Source organism: Schistocerca serialis, chromosome 2, assembly GCF_023864345.2.
Source record: "Schistocerca serialis cubense isolate TAMUIC-IGC-003099 chromosome 2, iqSchSeri2.2, whole genome shotgun sequence".
NCBI lineage: Eukaryota > Metazoa > Arthropoda > Insecta > Orthoptera > Acrididae > Schistocerca > Schistocerca serialis.
In genome coordinates this window covers 801,837,109-801,864,051 of record NC_064639.1, presented here as the reverse complement: position 1 = coordinate 801,864,051, position 26,943 = coordinate 801,837,109, and the positions used below count along the sequence as shown (strand labels likewise).

The window sequence follows — 26,943 nt, the reverse complement described above, 5'->3', positions numbered from 1 at the left end:
ACTTGCTGTGTATTTAATAAGTACACACAGAGCCTTGTCAAGAGTGGCTGGTAGCACACTGCACTTACGTTTGGAAGAACTGTGGTACAAATTAATGTCCATCCAACAAGATTCAGATTTTCTGCGGTTCTCTTCATCACTTATGGTAATTACCAGAATGTTGCTTTGTATAGAACATGGTCTTGTTCCTTCCCAAAGCTGAGTTTGTGCTCTGTGCCTAATGATCTAATCATCATTTGGACACAACACCATCATTTTCCATCCTCTTTCTTAAGGATGTGATGTTGTCAGAACCATCACCCATCAGCTTAGCAGCACCATAAACTATAGATTTGATGTTAGTATTGGTCATTTTTTTGGCATGTCACCATTTTCCAACCCCCCCCCCCCCCTATTCAGTCCTGACAGCACTATAGTAGCATAATTCACCCACCCTCCTTTTCCCTCCCAAATAGTTAATCACATTTGTACACAGTTTGGTTGAAATTGCTCCATGGGTTCCACTGTTAAGTGCACATGCCACCAGTTCCTGTCCCTCATCTCCACAGATAGGACAAAAGTGTCTCACCCCAAGTCAACTATTTCCTGGCGCTAAGACATTTGCACATAGTTTGGTCCAAATTACTCATGACTTATCCTCCCCCTCTCACTCGCACTCATGCACACACACATATTTTTAGTGTATATAGATTGCTGAAGGCGATCTGTTTGTAAAACTGTGAAATCCCAATCTGCAAGCAACTATTGTACTTAACAACAGAAACAAAATGAAATTTGCACCAGATTTCCTGCTTCTACTTTTTTTCAGTCTCATGAGAGTGGTATAAAGATTCAAAGAGTGGAATAAGTTGCTAAATTATCAGTGTACTATATTTACTTGCATACAGCAATACAATATATAGGCTCATAACTTGTGATTTTCATGAATAATAAACTATCCTTGTCTCAATCTCAGGTAATCTGCTGTCCTCACACCCTTCACCAAACAGTTTCCCTTTCCTCCATCCATGACTGGGTACATTACCAGAGATTACCACTAACTATTTTATAAAACACTGTACTATCTTTTGATCACCTTTTGTATGCTGAAACCTAAAACAGTCTTCATATAGAGTGGTCCTGGAATAATGAATGTGTAATGAACCCATATGCGTCCGAATGTTGTAATTCCTATAGACCATGCTGGTAACGATGTAAAAATTGCTTTCCATGGTACTGGTAACCCCTGAAACAAATAAATCAAGCACCACAGGAAAGGAGAAATAAAAGTAATTTCAAATTAAAAAAAAAAAAACCAACAAAATGGATTAACTTTAAACTAAGAAGAATGTAATTAAACTGAAAAACATAAAATAAAACATTAAACAGGGAAAGGAGAAAAAATAGTAGGAGGAAGGAGACAGGAAAAGTTCATCATTAGAACAAAACTGTCACTATAGAATTATAGTTATTATGGTTAATGATTTATAATTTTGTGCAATTAATGAGAGTGGACGAAACAAAACACACACACAAAGAAAATATATTAATTCAGTTAACATTTAATCATGCAAGCAAAAGCAATGACTAAAGTTCAAAGCACATTAGTGTATAATATTTATCCACTGAATTGTCATTCATAAAATCTACAGACAAAGACTCTTCCATTCAAACAAATGTGGCACACTGGAAATATAAAACTGGACACAAGACTTCTTCAGTATATTAAACAGGTGTAGCTATGAGTTTCAATTTTAGTTTAAAGCCTGGTCTAGGATGTGGTCTTAAGCTGCCATGAAAATGAGATGAGGATTAAGATTACCAACATGTATTTAAACACTATATATTTATAAATCCTTTTCTTCCATCATATTTCTAATGACTTTATAAATCTCATATGGTAATGTTAAAGAATGTGTTTATTTTCATTAATAACTGTCTGTGTTTCTGATTCATCTCTTGAAATTTACAAACATGTACATAAATCTTCAAATGCTTGTACAGTTTTCTCTTTGCTGTTAATGTACTGTTTACCCATCATCATAAATTATAATTGTTGTTAATAGGCACATAAACAACTCTTCCTCCCACTCCACTACTTTTCTTCCCTCATCCACTTCACCCTGACCTGCAGTGCAAACACAATGTAATCAGCAGTGATCATGCAGCCATGCAGATATATGTTTGTGTATTTGTACTCTATAGCTCTGAAGGAAGACTTGTGTCGAAGCCAGAAACAATTTTACTCCAGATTATATATGTATTGGTGAATCAGTGCCTGAACTATTTGGTGAGTTGTTACCTTTACACCTCCCTCCTTCCATCTGCGTCAATACAGAAAATTTTTCTTATCCCTAGCCATATCCTAGTTGGACATACTGTTCCTGCATTGTTGCTTGGCTCATGGAATCCCCCCTAATGGCCTTACAATCAAATTACCCATCTCTGGCTGCCACCCCTCCTTCCACAATGACCTTCACCTGTTCAGATTCCGCCAATCCTTAGACCTCACCGACATAGTCCTGCAAAACCATATCAGCCAAGCCCAAACCTCCTTGCAGTACCTTTTCTCCAACTGCAAAATTCTCCTGCTATTGAATCCCAAATTCCTAGAACCCATAACATACACTGAAACTCTTGCCCTGCAGGAACATGAGCAACATGCACAAAACCACCTCAAAGAGCTCTCCACACAGACCTGCAACACAGTCATGAACCTTTCGTCCAGAAGCCTTAGTCCCACTGAAATATCAGTCCTTTCCAAAGGCCTCACCTTTTGCCCCACTCTCAAATTCAATCATGAATGACTTGTTAAAGACCTTCTCACCTTCTCTTGATCCCTAGAGTGGAAACACTTTTTCTCCACCAACCCTAACAATCAGACTTAACCAAAGACCAATATTTAACTTTGCCTAGCTCAGTTCACTCCTCCATCCAACTGTGATCCATCCCCACTGCCCCCAAACCACCCCCTGTTAACTTTGCAGAATCTCTTAACCTAAAACCTTGCCTCACCATCATTCCACAAATCCCTCAACATGCAAACTAACCTTACATCTGCAGAAAGAACTGCAGTCCACCATCTAAAAAGTGATACTGACCTTATAATCCTACCTGCGGACAAAGGCTCCACCACTGTTGTTTTGAACCACAAGGGTCACCTGGTGGAAGGACTCTGCCAGCTGTCAGATACCTCCACCTACAAACCTTGCCACAGTGACCTCATTCTAGTAATCCAGCAGGATCTCCGGTCACTACTCAAATCCTTAGGCCCATCCCAGAACCTCTCCTCTAAGTCGACCTCTCTACTCACCCCTACCACTCCCCACACTCCTACCTTCTACATGCTTCCTAAAGTCCATAAACCTAACCACCCAGGATGCCCCATTGTTGCTGGTTACTGCGCCACCACTGAGAGAATCTCAGCTCTCATAGACCAACACCTTCAACATATTACTCAGAACCTACCCTCCTATATAAAAGATACCAACCATTTCCTCCACTGACTCTCCACAGTTCCTGTCCCTTCACCACATGGTGCCCTGCTCGTCACTATTGATGCCACCTCCCTGTACACTAACATTCCTAATGCACATGGCCTTACCACTACTGAACACTACCTTTCCCAACTCCCGACAGATTCCAAACCAGCAAACCCCATCCTAGTCACCATGGCCAACTACATCCTCTGCAAAAATTACTTCTCCTTTGAAGGCATTACCTAAAAACAAATCAGGGGTATGGCTATGGGCACCCAAATGGCACCATCCTATGTCAACCTATTCATGGGCCATCTAGAGGAATCCTTCCTAAAAACCCAGAATCCTAAACTCCTCACCTGGTTCAGATTCATTGATGACATCTTTGCTATCTGGGTTGAAAGTGAGGACACCCTATCCACATTCCTCCAGAACCTCAACAACTTCTCCCCCATTTGCTTCACCTGGTCCTACTCAACCCAACAAACCACCTTCTTAGATGTTGACCTCCACTTCAAAAATGGCTACATCAGTACCTCCATCCATACTAAACCAACTAACCATCAGCAATATCTCCACTTCAACAGCTGCCACCAATTCCATACGAAGAAGTCCCTTCTGTACAGCCTAGCCACCTGTAGTCATCACATCTGCAGTGATGAGCCCTCTCAAAATATACCGAGGGTCTCACTGAAGCCTTCACTTATCGTAATTATCCTCCTAACTTCATACAAAAACAAATCTCCCGTGCCTTATCTTTACAGTCTCCCAACTACCAAAGTCAAATCACCTGGCCACAGAGGAGCTTTCCCCTCATAATTCAGTACCACCCAGGACTGGAGCAACTGAATTAGATTCTCTGCCAGGGTTCTGATTATCTCTTGTTATGCCCTGAAATGAGAAATGTCCTGTCCGTTATCATTCACACCCTTCCCACAGTAGTATTCTGCCATCCACCGAACCTACACAATATACTCATCCATCCTTACACAAACCCTGCTCCCAATCCCTTACCTCACGGCTCGTACACCTGTAATAGACCTAGATGCAAGACCTGTCCCATACATCCTCCCACCACATCCTCCTCCAATTCGGTCACTAATGTCAGCTACCACATCAAAGACAGGGCTACCTGTGAAACCAGTCAGGTGATCTACAAGATAAGCTGCAACCACTGTGTTGCATTGTATGTAGGCAGGACAATCAACAAGCTGTCTGTCCACATGAATGGCCACCTACAAACTGTGGCCAAGAAACAAGTGGACGACCCTGTTGCTGAACATGCTGCTGAACATAATATCCTTCATTTCAATGACTGCTTTACAGCCTGTGCCATATGGATCCTTCCCACCAACACCAGTTTTTCTGAATTGCGCAGATGGGAACTTTCCCTGCAATACAGCCTACAGTCCCGTAACCCTCCTGGCTTCAACGTTTGTTAGTCACTGTCCTCAGTCATCCAGCCCCTTCCCTGTTCCCATTCCAGCACTGCACAGATGTCATTCCACTACCACACCCAGTCTTTTTATTTCTCTCCTTTTCCACTACTTCCCCCTCCCCCCACCTCTCCTCTGCCCTTCATATAACCTGCAGCACTTCACTGTCCACCATCCCCACTATACTATCCCTGCCCCTCCCCACCTCAGCCTCCTCCTTATCCCCACCCAGTTGCCACTCCCATCATTCGCTGGTGCTACTACTCTTTTTCTTAAATATGCACTCTCATACACAAGTAAGCACATAGAAACCCAAATGCATAATGACTGTCTATGCTGAGTGTGGTACCTGGGAGGATGTAATGTTCATGTAATATGGAGGGACAGGAGAGACTTGATAGAGGAGGGGACAAATGGCTCTCAGTAGAAATAGCAAAAGGAGTACTGAATAGGTAATTCAGAAAACTGAATGTGTGGGAAGTGGAGTATAAAACATGAATGTACGTTCAAGATACAGACAGGGAGGAGTGGTGTGGAAAATATCAACAGAGGAAAAGTGAGGGTAATGGAGTGGAGTGATGATCAACTGAAGTTTCATGTCAGATCATCAAAGCTAGCACTAAGATGGCTGACCGTCCAGGTCTGCCAAGCGCTGTTGGCAGGTGGGATGCACTTTGCCCTTGTGAGGCCAGTTGAGGAGCTACTTGACTGAGAAGTAGTGGCTTCAGTCACGAAAGCTGACAACAGCCAGTACAGTGGTGTGCCAGCCACATGCCCATCTGTATCTGCATCAAATGACACCAACTGGCTGAGGATCACATGGTGAGAGGTCAGTACCACTTGGCTTTTGAATTCCTGCTTGGATGGTTTTTCTGTTTGAGATACCAACATTGAACTACATGCTAGAGTACAGACCTTATCTATGTAGTTAATGGGAGAAGGTGCTCGAAGTAGAGGGTGGAGAGAGATCCACACGGTAAGGGTGCCAAAGCAACTATTGCAACATTTGTATTGTGTTTTGTAGCAATGCGTCTGCATGGGTCATGCAAGGGAGTAAATAACTAGTTAATTATCATCTCTATGAAGAATGTTGTTCAGTAATTGCAGCAAAGTGGATGACTTATATAATATGGTTACTTTTACATGTCACAGCATGTTATTGGTCATGAAATGCATATGATTGGATTACAGTTAGAGGTTGTGGGTGGGTATATAAAACTACTATTCAAGATGATGAGGATTAGATTTCAGGTACAATATCCCTTACCTCATGACATGAGATGAGGTAGCCAAGACCTGATGAAAGACTTTATTGTGTTGTTCTATGCTGAGTGATACTAAATGATAACAGGAGTACTGGTCAGAGACTGCTTTACAGTGCTTCACTGGTGTCACAGGAAGGGATGGCAAAGAAAGTCTATTTCTGGAGAAGCTGGGCAGGCTATTGTCTGCCTGGAAATGCTGTATCACGGTTACCTGCATGTTTGTCTAACTCCTGCTTCCCAATTCAGATGTGCCCACAATGAGCAGGACTTTATAAAACAGACTTTTTGATGTAGAATAGGTGACACCTCTCGAAATGGAGCCACTGTTTGTTGTCGGAATATTTGAAGTGGCAGAGGTTTTTGTGATGCCATCTGAGAGCCTGAGATCAACATCCAGTAAGGTAACTCAATGAGCTGATAAGAATCTAGAGAAGCAGATTTGGAAGTACATGTTGAGGTTCTGAAGTACAGAAGATGTCATCAATGAATCTAAACTAGATAAGGAATTTCAGGCATTGAGTGGATAGGAAGGATTCCTCTAGATGACCCAGGACCAAGTTTGCACAGGATGATAACACGTGGGTACTGATGACAGTTTCCCCTTATTTTTTGTAAATCTTGGCTTCAAAGAAGAAATAATTATGGGCCATAATGTGGTTGGCCAAAATGACTAAGAAGGAGATGGTGGGTTTGGTAACAGACAATAAGAAATTTGGTGTTTCATGGCTGCAAGGCAAAAGGTATGAGGTGGTTGGTGTAAATAAATGTTGGATTCACAGTGACTCACTAAGAATCTACTGGTAAGGAGACAGTAAATAATTATAATTTAGCAGTTCAGCATATTTTCAACTTGTATCTATTATTGTTTGCTTGAATCTTTCACCCATATGAGATCTTCTATTCTTTTGCTGCCCCTCTCTATTTCCTTTTTTTGTGCATCTGCTACATCTTTTGCTGTTTGTGTGGCTATCATGTTAAATAGTTGCCCTTTCATCTATGCCTACAAAATTTTCATTTCCTAAAATGATGAACTAGTTGCTTGATTCAGTCCGGTACTTCTTTCTACTCTTAAAATACATTTCATAATCTACATTTTTGCCTTTCTCTTTACATCTACATCTACATCTACATTGATACTCCGCAAGCCACCCAACGGTGTGTGGCGGAGGGCACTTTACGTGCCACTGCCATTACCTCCCTTTCCTGTTCCAGTCGCGTATGGTTCGCGGGAAGAACGACTGTCTGAAAGCCTCCGTGCACGCTCTAATCTCTCTAATTTTACATTCGTGATCTCCTCGGGAGGTATAAGTAGGGGGAAGCAATATATTCGATACCTCATCCAGAAACGCACCCTCTTGAAACCTGGCGAGCAAGCTACACCGCGATGCAGAGCGCCTCTCTTGCAGAGTCTGCCACTTGAGTTTATTAAACATCTCCGTAACGCTATCACGGTTACCAAATAACCCTGTGACGAAACGCGCCGCTCTTCTTTGGATCTTCTCTATCTCCTCCGTCAGACCGATCTGGTACGGATCCCACACTGATGAGCAATACTCAAGTATAGGTCGAACGAGTGTTTTGTAAGCCACCTTCTTTGTTGATGGACTACATTTTCTAAGCACTCTCCCAATGAATCTCAACCTGGTACCCGCCTTACTGCATAAGAGATATGTTAATCCAATGCCAAAGCTGAACCCTGGTGATAATAACAAATCTAAAATTATTTATTATCGCTTATAAGGAATGAGTTTGTTTCTTTTTACTTCCATATATTTCATCTACATCTTACAGGTCTATGATCACTTTAAATTCTTATGTTGTTACTTTTTAAGGGGAAAAATATTAAGGAATATTTTTCTGTATGAATGGAGGTTTACTTGTAATGAACATTGTTTCCTACAGGAAGTTGAAAACCTTGAAGATCTATTTTAGAAAGAAGGTAAAGTACCAAATGCAAGAACTATATGTCAGTCTGAGTTGAAAACAATGTCTTCACATAAATCCTTTGATTAATTTAACACATGCTATAAGAAAACATATAAAATATACTATAAAAATTAAAAAAGTAATTTCATAAATTATATCTGTTTGATTACATAACAATCTCTGAACTTTATCTCAGATGCACATTATTGTATATTATTTGTACACTCACGATGTGCACAATACTCACCTTGTCACCTACAACTGTATTTCCAACATTGGACTCTATGTAACGTTTTTCTGCGGAAGTAATGCGTGGATGCTTTGCTGGAGTATCAAAAGCAAGCAGCCACCAGAGTATACACCACAGAGCCCCAATACTTCCAGTTGTGTAAAACACTGCTCTCCATCCAAAGTGGGCAATGATGAATCCGCATAAGGGATATGTTAATCCAATGCCAAAGCTGAACCCTGGTGATAATAACAAATCTAAAATTATTTATTATCGCTTATAAGGAAATAACTTAGCATAAATGAATTTTATATTTATTTTCAAAAATATAATTCTCAGTTTATTTCACAATTTACCAATGAAATATTAATCAAGTTAGCAATACTATTACTGGGATAATATATTAACTGCAATGGTATGTGTTTAATATGTAAAGCTGACAAAGTAAGTATGTTATCAAGCATCTATAGATCTCCTATATGTGTCCCATTGAGTAATATTAAAATAATAACCTTGGAAAGAAGACATGAAGCGACTCCTCTCAACAGCAGGTATCCAGTGGCCTACAATGGCATACATAGCTGGCCATGTTAGCCCCTGGGGGTGCGTCAAAAACATAAAATGAGATCACCAAACATAATTATAATGTCAGAAAAAATCATAACTGAGTCTGTCAAATAAAATTTGAGCTGAAATTAAGAAGCAATAAAACCTGTAAAGGCAAAGAGTCAAACAGCATAAATCTGAAACCAAATGCACGCATCATTTGATATGGCACAAAAGCACAAACTGAATGCCTCTTTCTTTTTCAAGAAATTCACAATTTTCTAGGAAATCATGACTTATACTGATTTCTGGGAAGTGTGAGAATTATTTAGCAACCACAATGGAAGCAATATCGATTTGAATGATGTCACTGGATGAAACAATTTTTACTTCTAAGCAGTTTTTCTTTTTTTTTTATTGTTACTATCAGGCTGCAGCACAAAATACAAATATGCAAAGCACAGCTGAATCAAAAGAACTTATTTCTGGATGTATATGTGTTGACAGCTCATGAGTTAGTATTATAGCAGAACTGACCAATTTTACAGACAGACATATTTGTGTCAGCCAATGTTCTTTCGGAGATCTCTGCAAGCCACTGTTGATTCTATAAAGGTGAGTGAATATCTATAATGCCTATGAGTAATGAAAACTTGAATAACAGAATCATCCATTACTTTAATATCAAATTATTGTGCAGCAAACACTTAATTTTCCCCATCAATAAAATAATTAAGTTACAAATCTTTATGAGCAATTGGGTACTGTTCAGTGGCACATGCATGTGAATCTTTATTTTAGTAACACATAATGGGAGTTTTTATTTCAAACTCAAGAGAAAAATGTACACACAGACAGCAAACAAGTGCATCACTAGAAGGGAGAGACTTAAATAGGAGAGAAATAAGGAAACAGAGATGAAAAAAGTCTAGAAGGTTATGCAAATTTTGTAGTTGAAGCATACTGATGCAGTTTTGGAGCAGGAAAGACAGTGGAATGAGAAGATAGTTGGAAAAGATGAGAGAGAAACGGAGGGGGGAGGGGAGAGAGAGGGTCAGAGAGGGAGAGAGAGAGAGAGAGAGAGAGAGAGAGAGAGAGAGAGAGAGAGAGAGATGTGGAGATGATAAGAATGACTGGTGTGTAGGGAAGACACTGCCATGTTTGATGTAACCAAACAAAAGACTCAAGTCAAGATCTAATGGTTTGTAAGGCCAGAGAGTATGCTTAATTCCTAAATCCATATTTACAAACCTGGGCATCTGAAACATGGATATGGAGGAGTCCTGCAAATTAGTTGCGACTGTGCTACTATAAGCAACCTATTTATCAGTTTTTCTGTAGTTGAATACTATTTGTAGCTAATGGTTGCAACATTTAAGGAAAAGATTTAATAAACACTGTATCTCTAAGCCGCAAACTACGTAGAACAGAAACTAAAGATTTATCAAGCACATTAGTGTAAGCTTGTGATATGAAAAAAGACAAGTTAATGAAGTTAAAATCTTCATGGAGGAAGTGACTGATGCTCAAGGCAAATAGGAGCAAGAATGGTTAAGATAAGAAGCATATTATTTTTGTTAGTATGGATGGAGGAATGGTCTTGGTAACAAATTAACAGAATATGGATCTTCTCATTATAAACAATGTTGATTATGTACCTGAACGTTATTCAAGTACCTGGCTCGTAAAACTGTTTTTATAGGATGAATAGAGGAGAGACAAACGCTGGTGAGATTGAGAGACACTACATAATAGACTTTATATAACAGTTTAATGAAATTTTGGGTGATTCTTGAGTGTAAAGCTACATGTGGATTTGTGGCTATGGGTACAATTATTTAAATTTTCAGAACTTATAGTATTTTTAGGGAATTAGTTTCATATTCAATACTACTGAGAAATAACAATGTCACTTTGATATATATAAATTTCATGACCAGTTCACTGAACTGCAAAAAGTGCTAAGTGCTTTAAACATTTCTCCTCTAACAAACAAAACATTTATTCATATCATTTATAATTTACCATTGTACCTTCAAATATGGAAGGCTTTATCCCATACACCACAAAGGTATGTATAACAGGCTTCAAATGTAAATGACCAGTAGTTAAGCCTATCACCTGAGGAACTTACATAACACAGATGGAAATTTAGGATGTATTAATTTGGCAACAGTGCGAGTGTGCTTCAACTTCATACATGTTACACTGTGTCTTTCTCTTACCATTAAAAGTGGCTTCTTCCACCTTCTACCACACAAATAAAACAAATCCTAATCCCCAATAAATCTTATAGAAAGGGAAGTGCGGGATTTTACGAGTTAGGAGGTACAATGAAGGAAATGAGCTCATAATTCATTACAGAAAGTGATAAAACTGTAACCACTTACTATTGAGGTATTATGGGCTTACAATGGTTGATCTATCTACCAATCTACCAGCACCCATAATGCTGCAAAATGGTGCATGGAAGAAGATATGGCTATATTCAAAACTGCCAGAACACACCAGTTTGAAAGCTTGTTCAAAGCCTGTGTCACTACCGGAATAGGAGCCACAACTTTCTGTGTATGTCATATGATATATCTGAACAGAAATCTTCTGAGGTGACATCATAAACATGTTAGCTACTTTTCAGTATCTTTCAGTAAAATACAACTGATCTGTCATCATCAATGGACACACAAAATACAACATACACAGTAATTATGCTGACACACAGAAGATTTGAAACACAATCACCTGATAAAGAACTTGACAACAGCTAATGAATCTATTTTATGAAATGAAGTTATGGATACATATCTGAGTCATTCCACTACTTTCCACTGCTCCATCCAAAACCTATCCTGTTAAACTGACCATTCACTTCACAATCGGCCACTAAAATTTCTTGACAATGAAGAAGAGCAAACACTGAAATTTTACTTGCTGTGTGCATACAGTAGTTGCAAAGGGTCCATGATTAAATTTGTGTGTCATTTTGGGGTAGGAAGCGACATTTAGCACACAGAGCTGCCACCTCTGGCAGCAACAATGGCTCCAATCCTGCAGCTGGGCTCCAAGTCAAAACTGAGTGTGGACGATAGACATGGGTATGTCACTCATTGCTTTTTCAGCTCTATGCTAGACTTCATCAATCATAGTGGCTCATGAGTGGTGGTGTGCCAGTCTAATGGAAACACATGACCATAGGCTTTGAATGGGTGAGAGATCTGGAGAACTTGCTGGCCAGACTAAACAGTCTGTTCAAAGACAGATCCAGGTAGTATGAGTAATATACAATTTTGTGTTATCCTGTTGAAAGGTAACATAATGGAGACCTCAAAGATACAGCACAGCCATTGACCTTAATACATCTGAAATTACTAGCTATGAAAAATCAGAGTGATTGTGTTGTGTACCTAATGTCTGTCCATACCATCACACCAAGTGTTGGACCCATATGAAAATGAAAAATGTAATCATGTCCTTGAAGCTTCCACACTCGAGTAAGAACATCATGCTCAGTGTTGTTGTTGGGCACACCATTGAATTCTTTTCTCTGGTGTTGTGCCAAGAGGAGTCACAACAATGGTCTCTGTGCTGACAGTACACAGTAGTCTGCTGCTTATGGTCTAGTGGTTAGTGTTGCTGTCTCTGGATCACAGGGTCCTAGGTTCAATTCCCAGCTAGGTCAGGGATTTTCTACACCCTGGGACTAGGAGTTGGTGTTGTCCTCATCATTCGGGAAAATGGCGAGACTGGACAGTGAAAAGATTGGGAATTTGTATAGGTGCTGACAACCATGCTGTTGGGTGCCCCACAAACCAAAATCAGCATCATCATCAGTACACAGTACTCCATATGTCATCAAATGGTTTATATAAATACTTGTTTGTAGCATAAAAAGTCAATTTGCTGACTCAAGATACAAGATGTGGCATCCAAGCAAACAATATGAAGTGTGGCAATTAAATAATTGGAATAGTGCTGCTACAAGCATAAAAGCCAGCACACCACAACAAGTTAGAACATGTTGTGTCAGTTGGTGCCTCCTCCATGCTGAGCTCATGGACATGGTTACATACTGCTCAGTCGTATTGTAGCAATCATCCGTTAAAGTCTTTGTGCTAGCATCTTGGCAGAAAAAACAAAGTGTTTGAACAGAGCAATGAATTAATCTCAAGTTTTTCATGGAACTGGGGAAATCTGCTGCAGGAGTTCATACCACATTAAAGGAAGTGGAACAGATAAGAATATTTTTTGAGTGGTTCAAAGAGATTGAGGAGGGATGTGAAACAACTGAAGATGATCCTCACCCTGGACGATGCTCAACATAAAAAATGGCTAGTAACATTGAGAAAATTGGTAAACTGATCTGTGAAAATCACTGTCTCAGTGATTGGGCTCTTTCTGCAATCTCAAGAATTAACAGAAAGTTTAGTCAGATTTTCCATGAATCATTCAGTATCCACAAAGCTTGCACAAAAATGGTGACAAAACTTCTCACTCCAGAATAAAAGAAATCAAGAACGAATATGTTGTCTGCCTTTTTTAAACAACATTGATAATGATCCAGAATTTTTAGTCAAGTAATTACTAGTGATGAATCTTCTTTTTTTATGCTTACAATCCTGATACAAAGTGGCATTCAATGCACTGGGAGAATCCAACTTCACCATGGCAAAAAAAAAGAGCAAATCAAATTTCAAAGTTATGATGCTTTCTTCTCTCTCTCTCTCTCTCTCTCTCTCTCTCTCTTACTGTCTCTGTGTGTGCAACTATGAAAATATCAATATTCAGTGAGTCCCCAAAGGTGAAAAGGTCAATCAACATTATTAAGCCAAGGTTGTGACTGCCCTTTGGGGGTGAGTGAGAAACAGAGACCCAATTTGTGGAACAGCAAGTCCTGGGTAATTCACCAAGACAATGTGCAGCCCATTCCACCTTGTCTGTAAAGGCGATGTTTCCAAATACGGCATTACTATGTCGGACCACCCACTGTATTTGCTCCACATGGCCCTCTGTGACTTTTGAATGGAAAATTTGTATGGAGTATTGTAAGGATTGCAAGGAGAGTAAATTGAAGGTAATGAGCTTTGTAATATAACTGTTGATCCATAAAATGTTTTGTAGTACCAGTCTCATTATTTAATTGCCTCATCTCTTATGACTGACTTCTTGAGCGCTAACTGCATGAGGGCATTCAGATTCTGCACGACAATGAATATGGTCCTCCTCACCATTATTCGATATTTGCACAGCAGTCATGGAATCCCAACCATTTTTAGCAGCAACATTGTGGAACAACAAACTGCAGTTACAATAAATCACAGTACTGCCATTGTTGTATTTCAACACCTGGTGGTAGATGTTTCCCCTTCTTCCAAGAGGAATAACATAACAAACAACCAACATTCAAAAATGATTTCTAAAGGAGAAACCCACTGTATAATCTTTCACTGTACTATACAGAATGTTCACAATGATACTGCTACCAAGTTGTGTGGCTGTACGTGATAATCACATGTCCAAGCAAGCAACTTCATGATAATCTGATGTTTGTTGCAGACTGCCTTCAGTGTACTGCAATTTTACTGGCCAGCAGTGTAATTATATTACTGAGCATTCTGTGTCATATAATTTAGCCTCTGTTTTAGCCAAGCCATATCCACTAATTACAGTATGTCTCTGTTTCAATTGTTATCAGAGGTCCATCTTGGATAAGTGATTTCTCTCTTTCTTTTCTTGTTTTGCAACTACATTACATGTTAAAATGTGTGCCTCCACAAAGAGCATTTGAATAATACTAATAATTAACATGGGACTAAAAAAGACCATATGATGTCAGTATCTGATCACATTATCTGGTTTGACACAAAAGAACATTAAACTTTACCTCAAATTTTGATTTTAAAAAATGGAGCCCTAGTAGAAGTGTGCTATAGTTTGCCATGATTGTGCAACAATTTTCCTTGTATTGTAGATTTCATGCAATTTTTTCTTTGTAGAAAAATTCATTGGCAACTTATTAATATAGCTCAAGCTACAGGGATTATAAATACAGGACAGGCATGTTGTCTAAGAGTTTCTTTTTATTATGAAATTATCTTTAATATTACATCACTACAGTGATGGATAAATGCACATGGAAGGCTACAGGGGTGAAAACCATTATCCAAAATGCATTATCTAGTGTCTTACTAGCAAATGTCTTTATGTGAGAGTCTGGTCTATTAATACTGCTTCAACAATAATTGCAAAAATCAGAAAATATGTTGGATCAAACCCTTCTTTCATCATATTTTGGCAACTGTGGTGCAGTAGGAGCTGCTTCTTTCCTTGTCACTGTTGTTGAAATATACTGATGACTGATATTGCCACCAGCTGTGTAGTGTAGGGGTTAGCTTCACTGACTGGCGTGCTGCACATCACAATTTCAAACCCAACCATCAGCAATCATTTGTTATTTAGTATTTATCATTTCTGGATGGTTCTTAAAATAGCTTATGTTTTTTATAAATATGCAGCAGCATTCTGCAATGTTCGATGTTTATATAGATGGCTGCATACACTGTCGACGTTCTGTGTTCTGGCTGTACATGCTTTCGGTTCTGACTGTTGTACTTCAGTGACAACCCTGCCTTTGGATTTGGACTTGATTATGGTTTTCACATGACATTGTTTGGTGAAGACATGGATACTTCAAAACATCTACCTCACTGATGTTCCAATTAGGCAACATAAAAGCTATCACCTACACAGACAGGAACTGGAATACAAACAGTACACAGTTCCTTAGATCTGTGTATTCTAGAGGCACATGGATTGCAAAATATCAGGAAAACAGCTGCACATCAGGCATCTATTAGTGCACTCTAGAGACACTTATCAGAACCCAATGAAATAGTTGAAAGGATTCGACTGAGATGCCAAACACAACAGATGGGACGATATGATGTGTTTGGCAAAATTATGCTTTTACTTGGATGACACAGCTCAGAAATGGTACAAGAACAATGAACAGAAGCTCAACAGATGGGACAAATGTCAGGTTGAACTGAAGAAAACATTTAGTGACAATCAACATCAAATTCATTTAGCAGAACAACAACTGAAGAACAGAGCCCACCATCATGGTGAAATGACCCAGTCATACATACAGAATGTTCAGGTCCTTCTCAATATTGTGAATCTGAATATGACAGAAGCTGACAAAATCTCACATTTGATGAAAGTTGTCACAGAATAAAGGTACCAAGCTCTTCTGGTAAACAATGTCACAACTACAGAATTTATCAAGTTATGCCAGTGCATCGAGGAAATGCAACAGAAAAAAATCTGACAAAAGAGGTATGATCGACTCTCAAATGTGGCTCCTGTGGCAGTTGGTGGAAGACCACCATGGCCTCACCACTCTTCTACACCACACTGTAAGAGAAGAGACAGCATTTTATGGCAGCCAGAACTGTCAGATGGAGTAAACAAGAGCAAGCGGCCCTGAATGGTGACCCATACATCAGGAAGTAATAGACAATACTGAAGGAGTATTGGTATTTAGCACTAATCTCCAGCGCCATCCAAACATGCCAGGATGAGTGAACTCTGCCAACCTGGACTTATGGTGCCACTGTCAAACAACAATCCAGCATCCAACCAACACAGGTACAACCAACTCCTCCACTAAGTAAAATGCCCCACAAAATAAGACTTTCATAGGACATGTAAATGCACTGAACACAGTGTACAGTATTACAGAGAAAGAAAACAAGTGTTCAAGAACCATTACATTGCATGACATCAAATGTCACAACATACCCTTATACTAGAAGAGTCATTCCCCAACACACTGTAGCTGTTCTCCGTCACTGTAAAGAGGTACCAGCCACTCACCTAGCTGCCAGGTTCAGTAAAACTAAGCAATGTGACTATCAATTGAGGTGAGGCTGCCACAAATGAAAATCCTCCATGGACAACATTTACCAAGATGCCAGGAAATCTCATTGACATCATCACTGACAGCCAACTAGTCCAGGCAGAGACTATGTTCTGTGTTATGAAAGTGATTGTGCAGATGATCACAAATGGGAAACATTTCCCACCAATAGGAACATGTATTGTAAAAATAACTGTGAATGAGAGAACACAGCCATTCAAATTTTTCGTTTGAACAGAATTCAGTCGTGATATTTTTGGATTGAACTTCTCGCAGGCATCACAAGCAGTCATAGACTGTGGAAGATAAGAACTCCAGACTAATGAAGCTATTCCAGCAAGTGCACTTAATAAATATTGCAGTTGTTTACCATTGAAGATGATGTTATCCCAACAATGTCTACAAGATGAGTTCCAGTTGTCAGTGAAGTTACACAGTTAAACTGTGAAGTTTTTGATGATTGCAAAAAGGTACTCACAATAGGTTCTCAAAAGAAATCTACATCCTAGTGATGATCATAAACATTGTGAATGGTAAGGAGAACACTGTATCACTAACTGTCATGAGCAGGCACAGCCCATCTCTAAAGGTACATACATACATGCATAGGGACAACTGAACCATCCCAGAAAGGGTAGCTTGGTGTCACTGAAGAATAATTGTGTTCTGCTACCACTACAGACAACAGGAGAATATCATCAGCAAGTAACAGCCATCCTGTGTCAGTTTTTGGATGCTTCCAAATCTGGAGGGCAGTAAAGGCAGAAAAACCAGTCCATGATAAAACATGTATCAACAATGGGGACACCCATCAATTGTCCAGGACACGTATAGTGTGGCGCAAGCTGAATGATGGAAAATGCAAGAGGAAGTGGTGAAGATGATGAAAGATGACACCACTGAATGTTCAGAGAATCCTTGGCTCTCTCTGGTGGCTCTTGTGAAGAAGGATGGCACATGGCATTTCTGAGTGGAATACAAATAACTGAACAAAATCATGAAGAAAAGTAGCTACCTATAGCTGCACACTGATGACATCCTAGACTGCTTGAAAGGAGCATAGTATTTTTCAACTATGGACATGCTGATAGGCTGCTGCTAAATCGAGGTTCACAAAGCTGACTGGGAAAAGACTGTTTTCGTAACTCCTGATGGACTCTATTACAATAAAGTTATGCATACTTACTTAAGTTGTGGGCTACCTCTAATGTGACAATGTTTACAGGATAACCCAACATGCACGCCAATGAATTAAGTCTCAAAACACTCGTTTTTGGGAATACATTCATTTTATGTTCAACATATTTTCAGGTGTTTACATTTATTTATGCATCATGAACATTCTTTAATTATTTCTGAATTTCTTGTGTGGGTTGGACTGGAATCAACTGCAGACCAGGTCCAGCCTGCGAGCTGCCTGCTGCCCACCCATTCCTTCACTGGATGGGGTGTGTCTTTGTTATCTGGTTGACGAGATTGTTTTCTGTTCTTGAAGACATTTGAAGAACACCTTAACCGACTGACAACTGTGTTTGAGTGCATTCAGCCTGCAGACCTCTGCTGAATCTGAAAAAGTGACTATTTGCTGCCTAAGGAGAAAAAATCTTGGCCCACCTAGTGAATGGCAATGAAGTTCATCCAGATCCCAAGAAAATAAGAGCAGTCACAGTTTTTGTGACTCTTCAGCACATTGACAATTTGAGAGGTTTCCTTGAAATATGCTCATACTACCAGATATTGGCAAAGGACTTTTGTACCAAACAACATCCCTTGCAAGAAGTATGGCAAGAAGATGCCAAATTTTGCTATACTGAGTTGTAAGAAAGATATTTCTTTCCCCTTAAGGGTGCACCAACATCTTATACAATTCTAGTACCATATGATGAGAATGCTGAGACAGAACATCACATTGATGCTAGTAATTTTGGAATAGGTGCAGTTCTAGTGCAAATTTGGAAAGGTGCTGAAAAGGTGATACCTTATGCTTCCCACATACTTTCCAACTCTGGGAAGAGCTAACCTACAATAGAGAAAGAGTGCCATGCAGTTGTTCGGGGTATCAACAAGTTACGGTCATATTTATTTTCTTCACTGTGATGGATAACCATTCTCTTTGCTGGCTGACCAGCCGGAAAGATCCCTCAGGCCAACTGGCAAGACGGGTGCTGAAGCTTCAGGAGTGCAATGTCACAATGGAATAAAAAAATGACTCAAACAGAAGGACCCTGACTATCTTCCAAGAAAACTTTTGGCAGAACACATCAGTGTGAATGAAATCTTTGTATGACTACATTATGTGACACTGCTGCTGAGCAGAGGGAAGATCCTGCAATGCTGAAAACAAGAGAAGCCTGGCAGAATGAAGAACCAACCAAAGAAGAACTCCAAAGAATTCCAGTTTATAAAGAGAACATTTTATAAGGGGAACTATGATCTGCTGGAGCTGAAATGGTTGCTCATATCCCAATTCATCTGTTGCCAGAAATCCTGAAGTATTTCCACGATGCTCCAACATCTAGTCACTTGGGATTCATGAAGACTCTAGACTGAGTCAGACGCAGGTAACATTGGCCATTTCTCTGTCAATGTGTTATACACTATATGAGCTACTACAAGGAATGCCTATGATGAAAGCATTTGCTACAATTACATTCATGGCATCCGATATGAATTCCACCAGCAATGGCACCATTCCACTAAATTGGAATCAACCTCTTTGGGATCATCCCCAAGTTGACTAACTTGAGATAATTTAACAATGTGACATCATTTATAGGATGAAAACTGACTACCATCCACATACGAATAGCCTCACAGAATGCTTTAATGGGAGATTAGCAGATATGCTCTTGGCTTGCGTTGACATCGAACAGAGAGGTTGGGATACAATACCACCCATTTTAACATTCATATCCAATATAGCAAAGCAAGACATTACAGGCTTTATACAATTCTTTCTGCTTCACAGATGTGAGGCCAGAATGACAATGGATAAACTGTTCCCTTTTCATCTGGATGATACTCATTATGACTACATGAAACACTTCTTCACCAGGACCAAGAAAGCAAGGAAGCTAGCTCCCTTATGGGCCCTGGACACCAGGAAAAGTGAGAGCACTGTAACGTCAAGCACTGACCAGTCAGATACAGGTCATGAGACCTGCTATGGATTTTTATGCCTTTGCAGAAAATGGGACTGTCAGAAAATTTACTTAAGTTCTTTTGTTGAGCCATATTACATGCTTTGGCATTTGTCAGACATCATACAAAAACTCGAGGATTATCACCCTTCATCAAAAAGAGAGATCATTTATATCTCCCCAATGAAGCCCTTCTACAGTCCAGAGGTGCACGTTAATGATGGGGGGTTCAAGGAAACTGAAAATCCACTCAACAAACACGAAGCTTAGATGGAAGCTGCAATCTGTGATGCCCATCATAGTGAAGGGAATGAGACAACATGACCAGAACATGAGGATTTCCCTGTGCTGCCATACAGAGGGCCACTGAGAAGATATAGATCCAGGATGCTGTAATCAGATCCAGTGAGAACTTCTGACATGCCTTGAGGTGTGGCACATGCATTGTAGTGCAGGCTTTAGATCACTGGCTGGCATGCTTTGGGTTGCCAGTTCAATCCCAACCACTAGAAATTTTTATTTAATATTTACTGTTTCTGGCAGGTTTCTGACTTATCTTATGTTTAAAATGTTCACATATTCTGTAATATTCCATGTCATGTATAAATACTAGCATTCTGGAATATTAAACATTTGCATAAATATTTGTGCTCTCCTTTCAGGAGATCAGTTCTGTTCTGGCTGTACACTGGTGCCAGTAACAAACCAGCTTTCAATTCTAAGTGTGTTACGTAACTGATGATCCTGCCTGCATATTTGGACTTGACTGTGGTTTTGACACGACAATATAATCTGATGGTTAGTGTGTGTGTGTGTGTGTGTGTGTGTGTGTGTGTGTGAGAGAGAGAGAGAGAGAGAGAGAGAGAGAGAGAGAGAGAGAGAGAGAGAGAGTGTGTGTGTGTGTTGCATATTCTTGACTTTACCAACAACCTTCAGACAAGATCATTATGTGACAGCAAGCGGTGTTTCGTGCATTTCTTGAACAAAATACCACAGTTTGAAATTGGTCAGTGAAACAAGCCCACGACTTAATAAAAATGTTTTTTGAAAAACCAAGAAGAGTGAAAATGAAACTTATCATGTTTTCTTGTAACAGTGTGATCATTCACAAATTAGAAAATTCTAATAATGGATCCTACCAGGATGTGTTAAAATACTCACTAGTTCACCCAGACATTTTCACCTGGTGTACAATATCACCTCAGTTCATTTAGTAGCAATAAACCACCAGTTCCTTGCTGAAATGCTGATCTCAGTAATGCACTCTCTACCTTATTCTCCAGATTTGTCACCTCTATACTGATTACACAGTTTAATTTTTATTTATTTGGTATGATGTCTTTGGTTTACTACTTAGAAGCAAAAGCAGACCATATGAGGTCTGTCCAAAACATTCCAGAACATTCGTAATTTCACACAAACTGTGTGCTGGAGTGAAATGCAGTTGGCATCCCTGCAAACACCTGTGTTCAATGTCCAACTGCCGGAAGTTTCATCGTTTTGTATCTGTTAGTTATAGTTGAATGCTGTATTGAGTAGAATGTTGTGTCGCACAGTTTGGGAACTTCAAGACACCAGAGTTAGAGGACCAAAACGTCTCCATTAAATTTTGCATGAAACTCAAGAAAACCTTTACAGAGACATACCAAATGATGCATGAAGCCTATGGTGATGAGTTATGAATGGTTCACACTGTTTAAAAACGGCAGGATGGAAGTTGAAGATGACCGTTGCTCAGGATGCCCTTCAACATCTACGAACGATGATCATGTGAGGAACATCAACGAAATTGTGCATGCCAATCAAAGACTGACTGTCCAAGGGATTGCAGAAGAATGTAACATTTCATTTGGACCATGTCATGATATACTGATGCAGCATCTCAGAACGCATCATGTTGCCACCAAGTTCATCCCACAGCTCATCAGTCAAGACCAGAAAGATCTGTGAAGAGTTTTTGGATCGCGCAAATGAGAACAAGATGTTCCTTATGAGAATTATAATTATTGGTGATGAGGCATAGGTCTATGGTAATGATGTTGACACCAAAGTTCAATCTTTACAACGGGTTGGGAAAGGTTCTCCAAGACCAAAAAGCCTTGCTGATAGTTTTCTCTGACTTTGAAGGATTAGTTCATCATGAATTTGTGCAGCGACGTACATTTCATTGGTGGTACTATCAGGAAGTGTTGGGATGCCTGCGAGAAAATGTGAGATAGAAGCAGCCTGAAATGTGGAAACTCATGGCTCTTGAATCATGATAATGCCCCCACACATCCATTCCTGTTCGTGCATGACTATCGCACAGAAATGAAATCACTGTGCTGCCTCATTCTCTGTACTCTCCACACCAGGCCCCTGTGGGCTTTTTTTTATTTCCAAAGTTGAAAACTCCATTGAAAGGATAAAGATTTGCAATGATCAATGAGATAAAAAATTCACAGAAGGCACTTTCCACAATCCAGCAAGAGGTTTACAGCTTCTGGAAGTGGAAACTGTGTTGGGAGTGGTGTATCAATTGAGTAGGAGAGTATTTCGAAGGAAACCATGCACAATAAGTGAAAGATAAGAGTAGAAAAATTATGTGGACAAAGTTCTGGAAATTTTTTTACAGACCTCGTATAACTGTTTACACTGTTGTGACATGTAAGTTAAGGTTGTTTTTTGTGTAGTTGGGTCACATACACTGCAGAATTTGTTAGTATGTGCGATACTTTCTGAGCCACGACAAAGATCATGAAAAGGCTGCTTGAAATTTACACCAAAATTTGGTTGTGAACTACTAATTTCATGCGTGTGGATAACAGATGCATGCTGACAACAGAAATGTACTCTATAGCTAATAGGTGCGATTCATTAAATGACAGGACTGAAATTTAACAATCATGAGTGCTCTTGTACAGCTATCAGTTATATGGGGCTGGCTAAGAACCTGAGGTAACATGGGCTCAGTACTGGTGCATAGCTGACCAACATTCACTTTAAGGATGGCAACATTGCCTCATTACGGTTCCTTGTGGATACTGATTGATGACTGTTAATGCTGGCCAGTAACTAAAGGCGCTTGCCTTCAGAGGGCCCAACACTTTGAAAGAGTAACATTTTTAGGTAATTTTCTGATACAATGTATGCAGCTGGCAGTAGGTATCACAGTACTTGACACCACCAACCATCTTGATACTACCAATAAACTGATTACCAACTGACTGACAAATTATTCTTTTCTGGCTATGAACTGTTCAACAGCAAGTGCAGCTTAGGACAGACACCAGCCTTCCAGGAAATATATAAATCAATTAAAAATGTCCTCTTCCCAAAACTGAAAATTTAAATGAAATGTTCATTAAAACTGAATAGTTTTATTGTGGAGATACAGAAGGCTGACAACATACCTAACCAAATTACCAAAGAAAATTACTCTGACACCATGAAGGGATTGAAAAGTCAAAGCAATGTGATGCTCAAAATGGATTATATTTTGAGTAAATAAACAATTACCACATGCAGTCTTTAATTTTGGATTTGTTACTGCGTTATCATGGGACCTTATGACTGCACTGCATACAGTTGAATGGTTTATTTTTGAGAGAAGCTATTTGCAATGCCATTTCTCAGGTAGAGTCAGATTTGATCGCCATGGTTTGTAGAGAGTAAGCAAAGTGTGTGGCAGGGTCATCAAATGTATATAAATAATGGTTCTTTCTGTGGTTTCCCTAAAACAAGACAAGTACCAGGATGGTTTCTTTACTAATTTAATCTTGGTATCTAATAACTGTGTAGTTGACCAGGCACGATATTTGTAATGTATGTGGTGAGAGAACACCTGTGACTGTTTCATTGTGTTTGGTGTTGTTACTCTGCATGCCTACCATGAGCATTTTGTTTACATTTTTATGGCAATGCCTTGCTGTTGCTGGCAACTGTGGCTTTGAAGCCGTGATGACAGTAGCCTCTTGCATCTTGTGCAAAGGTGGTAATGGCACTGCCCATTGTCACAGCTATCCTTTAGGCATATGGAGTACACAACAGTTAATTTTGGAACAGACCCTCCATGGTGTACAATCATTTCTAAAGAAACAATGACTACTGCATAATGTGTGTAAACAAACTGTAGGGCAGTAGATGGAAAGATTCTAAAGAAATATGTTTGCCAATGCACAAAGCCTGTAATGGTCATCTTTAGCAGAACCCTATCTAAAATTTCTAACAAGAACCAGAGAAATTCTTGTTATATGAAAAGGCCGTCAGTAACACTAAAGTTAGTGTCCAGATGTTCATGGATAGGAAAAGAACAGAAGTATTGCCCTATTCAGTTCTTATACAACTGCAAAGATGAGTGCTACAGATACTAGTGCCAGTTGATTGAGAAGAGTTGAAATCTGTAAAATTTAACAAAGCTCCAGGCCCTGATGAAATTCCTGTCAGATGCTATACTGAATTGGTAATGGAGGTAGCTTCTGTTTTAATCATAATACACAATTAAACTCTTGAACAAAAATGTGTGCCCAATGGTTAGAAGAATGCACAAGATAAAACAGATTTCAAAAAGGATGACAGAAGAGATTAACAAAACTACTACCTTATTTCACTGATGTCCAGCAGTTGTAAAATATTAGAACATATTCTGAGTTTAAACTTAATGATGTATCTTGAAGAGAATAACTTCTTCCATGTGAGATAGCATGGAGTTCCAAAATGCTGGTCATGAAGAACCCAAATGACACTTTTCTCACGTTCCATCCTAAGAAGTCATGGATCACTCAGTCAGGTGGATGCAGTATTTCTTGACATCTGACAGGTATTTGACTCAAAGCCACACCAACATTTACATTAACAACAGTGTATTCAAATGTGGCTGTATGGCTATAAAATGGAATGATCACATAGACTCAGTCAGGGTAAAGCACATGGCAGACTTTGCGTTTTCACAGATTTTGTCAATGAACCAATCAGTTTACAGAGGAGACTGCTTACAAGACATCTGTGTGTCCAATCTTAGAATAATGCTAAAATATATGAGACCCGTACCAAATAGGACTAACAGGGTTTATTGAGCATATACAAGGAGTGGTACCATGAATGGTCTCAGTGTCTTTCAAATCGCAGTAGAGCACCATAGAAATGGAGGAAAACCTGAATTGACAGATGCTTTTAGATATATGCCAACTATCCTGCAAAAGGATACTTATGAAATACTTTTATCAAAAAAGGTTTATTGTAATCCTTAAGCAACACAAATATAGCTTTTGTAATTTTTTGTCTTTACTGCTTAATAATTCTGTTCACAGAGGGTTAAGTGAAGATATACAAATACACTACATCCCCTCACATAATGCTCTCAGAGGAACGGTGAAGACAAAATTACACTCAGTGTTACATACCTCTGCCAAGCACTACTCCACGATAATGCCTGCCTGCATTCTGCTAGATTGACAAAAGACACTATACAGGGTTGGGTTGGGAAATTCTGCACCCACATAATTCACCTGATCTTGCAGGCTTAGATTTTCACCTTTTCCAACAACCTTCAAGACACTTCCTTTCTAGATGAAAATGTGCTTCAAACATGGCTCAACAAGTTGTTTGCCTCAAACCACATGATTTCTACAGTTGCAGAATCAAAAAGTTAGCCCAGTATTGTCAGACAGTTGTAAATAGTGAAGGAGAACATATTATAGACGACTAAAGTATCTGTAGTGTTTATTAAACTTACAGAAAAATGCTAAAAGCTTATTCACCAAGTGAATACCGCCATACAGATACGACTTTTATGATAAGTTACTGGGGTACCCCAACTACCAACTAACTGTCCTCTCATATTAATAGCCACTGCGAAACTGTGATCCAGCACAAGTTTGAGGACAAAATAGCAGAACACAGTGCTCAGCAAAAGGTGGTTTACTTCTATGGCTGTTTCACAACCCTTGACATCTTGATCCTCTGTTCCCTCACTACCTTACTTGAATTAAGCCACTGGGAACATGAGAACTGCCCCTTCATGGCATCTTTGTGTCTCACAGTCTTTTTAGCCTCAATTACAACTACCAGTCCCTAACATCCAACTAACTACATCCTGGTACTGATGTTGTTTCTTCTTCCTGCCCCCCCCCCCCCCCCCAAGTTACTACTTGTATTAACCCTCACTTGAGTTAAGTCCCTGTCTCTTTGGTTTCTTGTTTGCACAATTCTGTTTGCAGTCTCTTCTATTCCCTTCCCTGTAACAGCCCACACACTCCTGCTCTGCATCTCTGTGAACAACATGTAATTACCTTTGACTGTACTTGAGTGAGATTTCTTTAATGTGATATTTCTACCCCCTTCACCACTGCTCCTTTTCCGCAGTCCTTGATTTTCCCCCCTACTGTTTTTTTCCCTAACTTTCCACGTCATTCCACTGGCTCCAACTGAAACAACTGCTCCTCCACAGTGCCAGGAGAATGTAGTGCTCTCTCTCTCTCTCTCTCTCTCTCTCTCTCTCTCTCTCTCTGTGTGTGTGTGTGTGTGTGTGTGTGTGTGTGTGCGTGTGTGTGTGTGTGTGTGTGTGTGTGTGTGTGTGTGTGTGGGCGCGTGTGCACTTGCTAATTCCATTCATTGTAAGAAAACTCATTAATTTGCCTGAGAAACCTATCAAAATGCTTATTCATGCAAATTATGTACAGTATTTATTACTGACAGTGATTTACATAAGTGCCTCAGAGAAAAACAGCTCGGAACAGAAAATAAACCATAAAACATGCTTGTAAAACTAATACAGTTTTTTGTAATAACATCACCTACTATAAAACTACTTTAATCACCACTCACCACTCTAAGCAATATATAGGAGATGTGATTGTCAATCTACTGAATGCCTAAGTTTCAACTGAGAGAGTTAATGATGAAATATCTGAGAATAATTATTGTAATAACCGGCACCACTGTGATGCACAAAACACAGTACATAAGCATCCTAGCAATTCTTGAAAGAATCATATGCAGATGCATATTTCTTGAAACTGTTTTGGTAACAATACGATCATCCACAT

At 39.5% G+C, this 26,943-nt stretch overlaps 1 protein-coding gene across 2 annotated transcripts in view; it reads right to left on the bottom strand.

Moving 5' to 3' along the window:
- The window catches only part of LOC126458043 (sialin-like), a 408,590-nt gene that overhangs the window by 17,774 nt on the left and 363,873 nt on the right, over positions 1-26,943 (bottom strand). For both annotated transcript variants that reach the window (XM_050094836.1, XM_050094837.1), the window contains 3 exons: positions 8,827-8,911; positions 8,333-8,553; positions 1,076-1,225 (listed from right to left, as the gene is read on the bottom strand). In XM_050094836.1, coding sequence (XP_049950793.1) covers positions 1,076-1,225; positions 8,333-8,553; positions 8,827-8,911 — 456 coding nt within the window. The remainder of the gene's footprint in view (positions 1-1,075; positions 1,226-8,332; positions 8,554-8,826; positions 8,912-26,943) is intronic.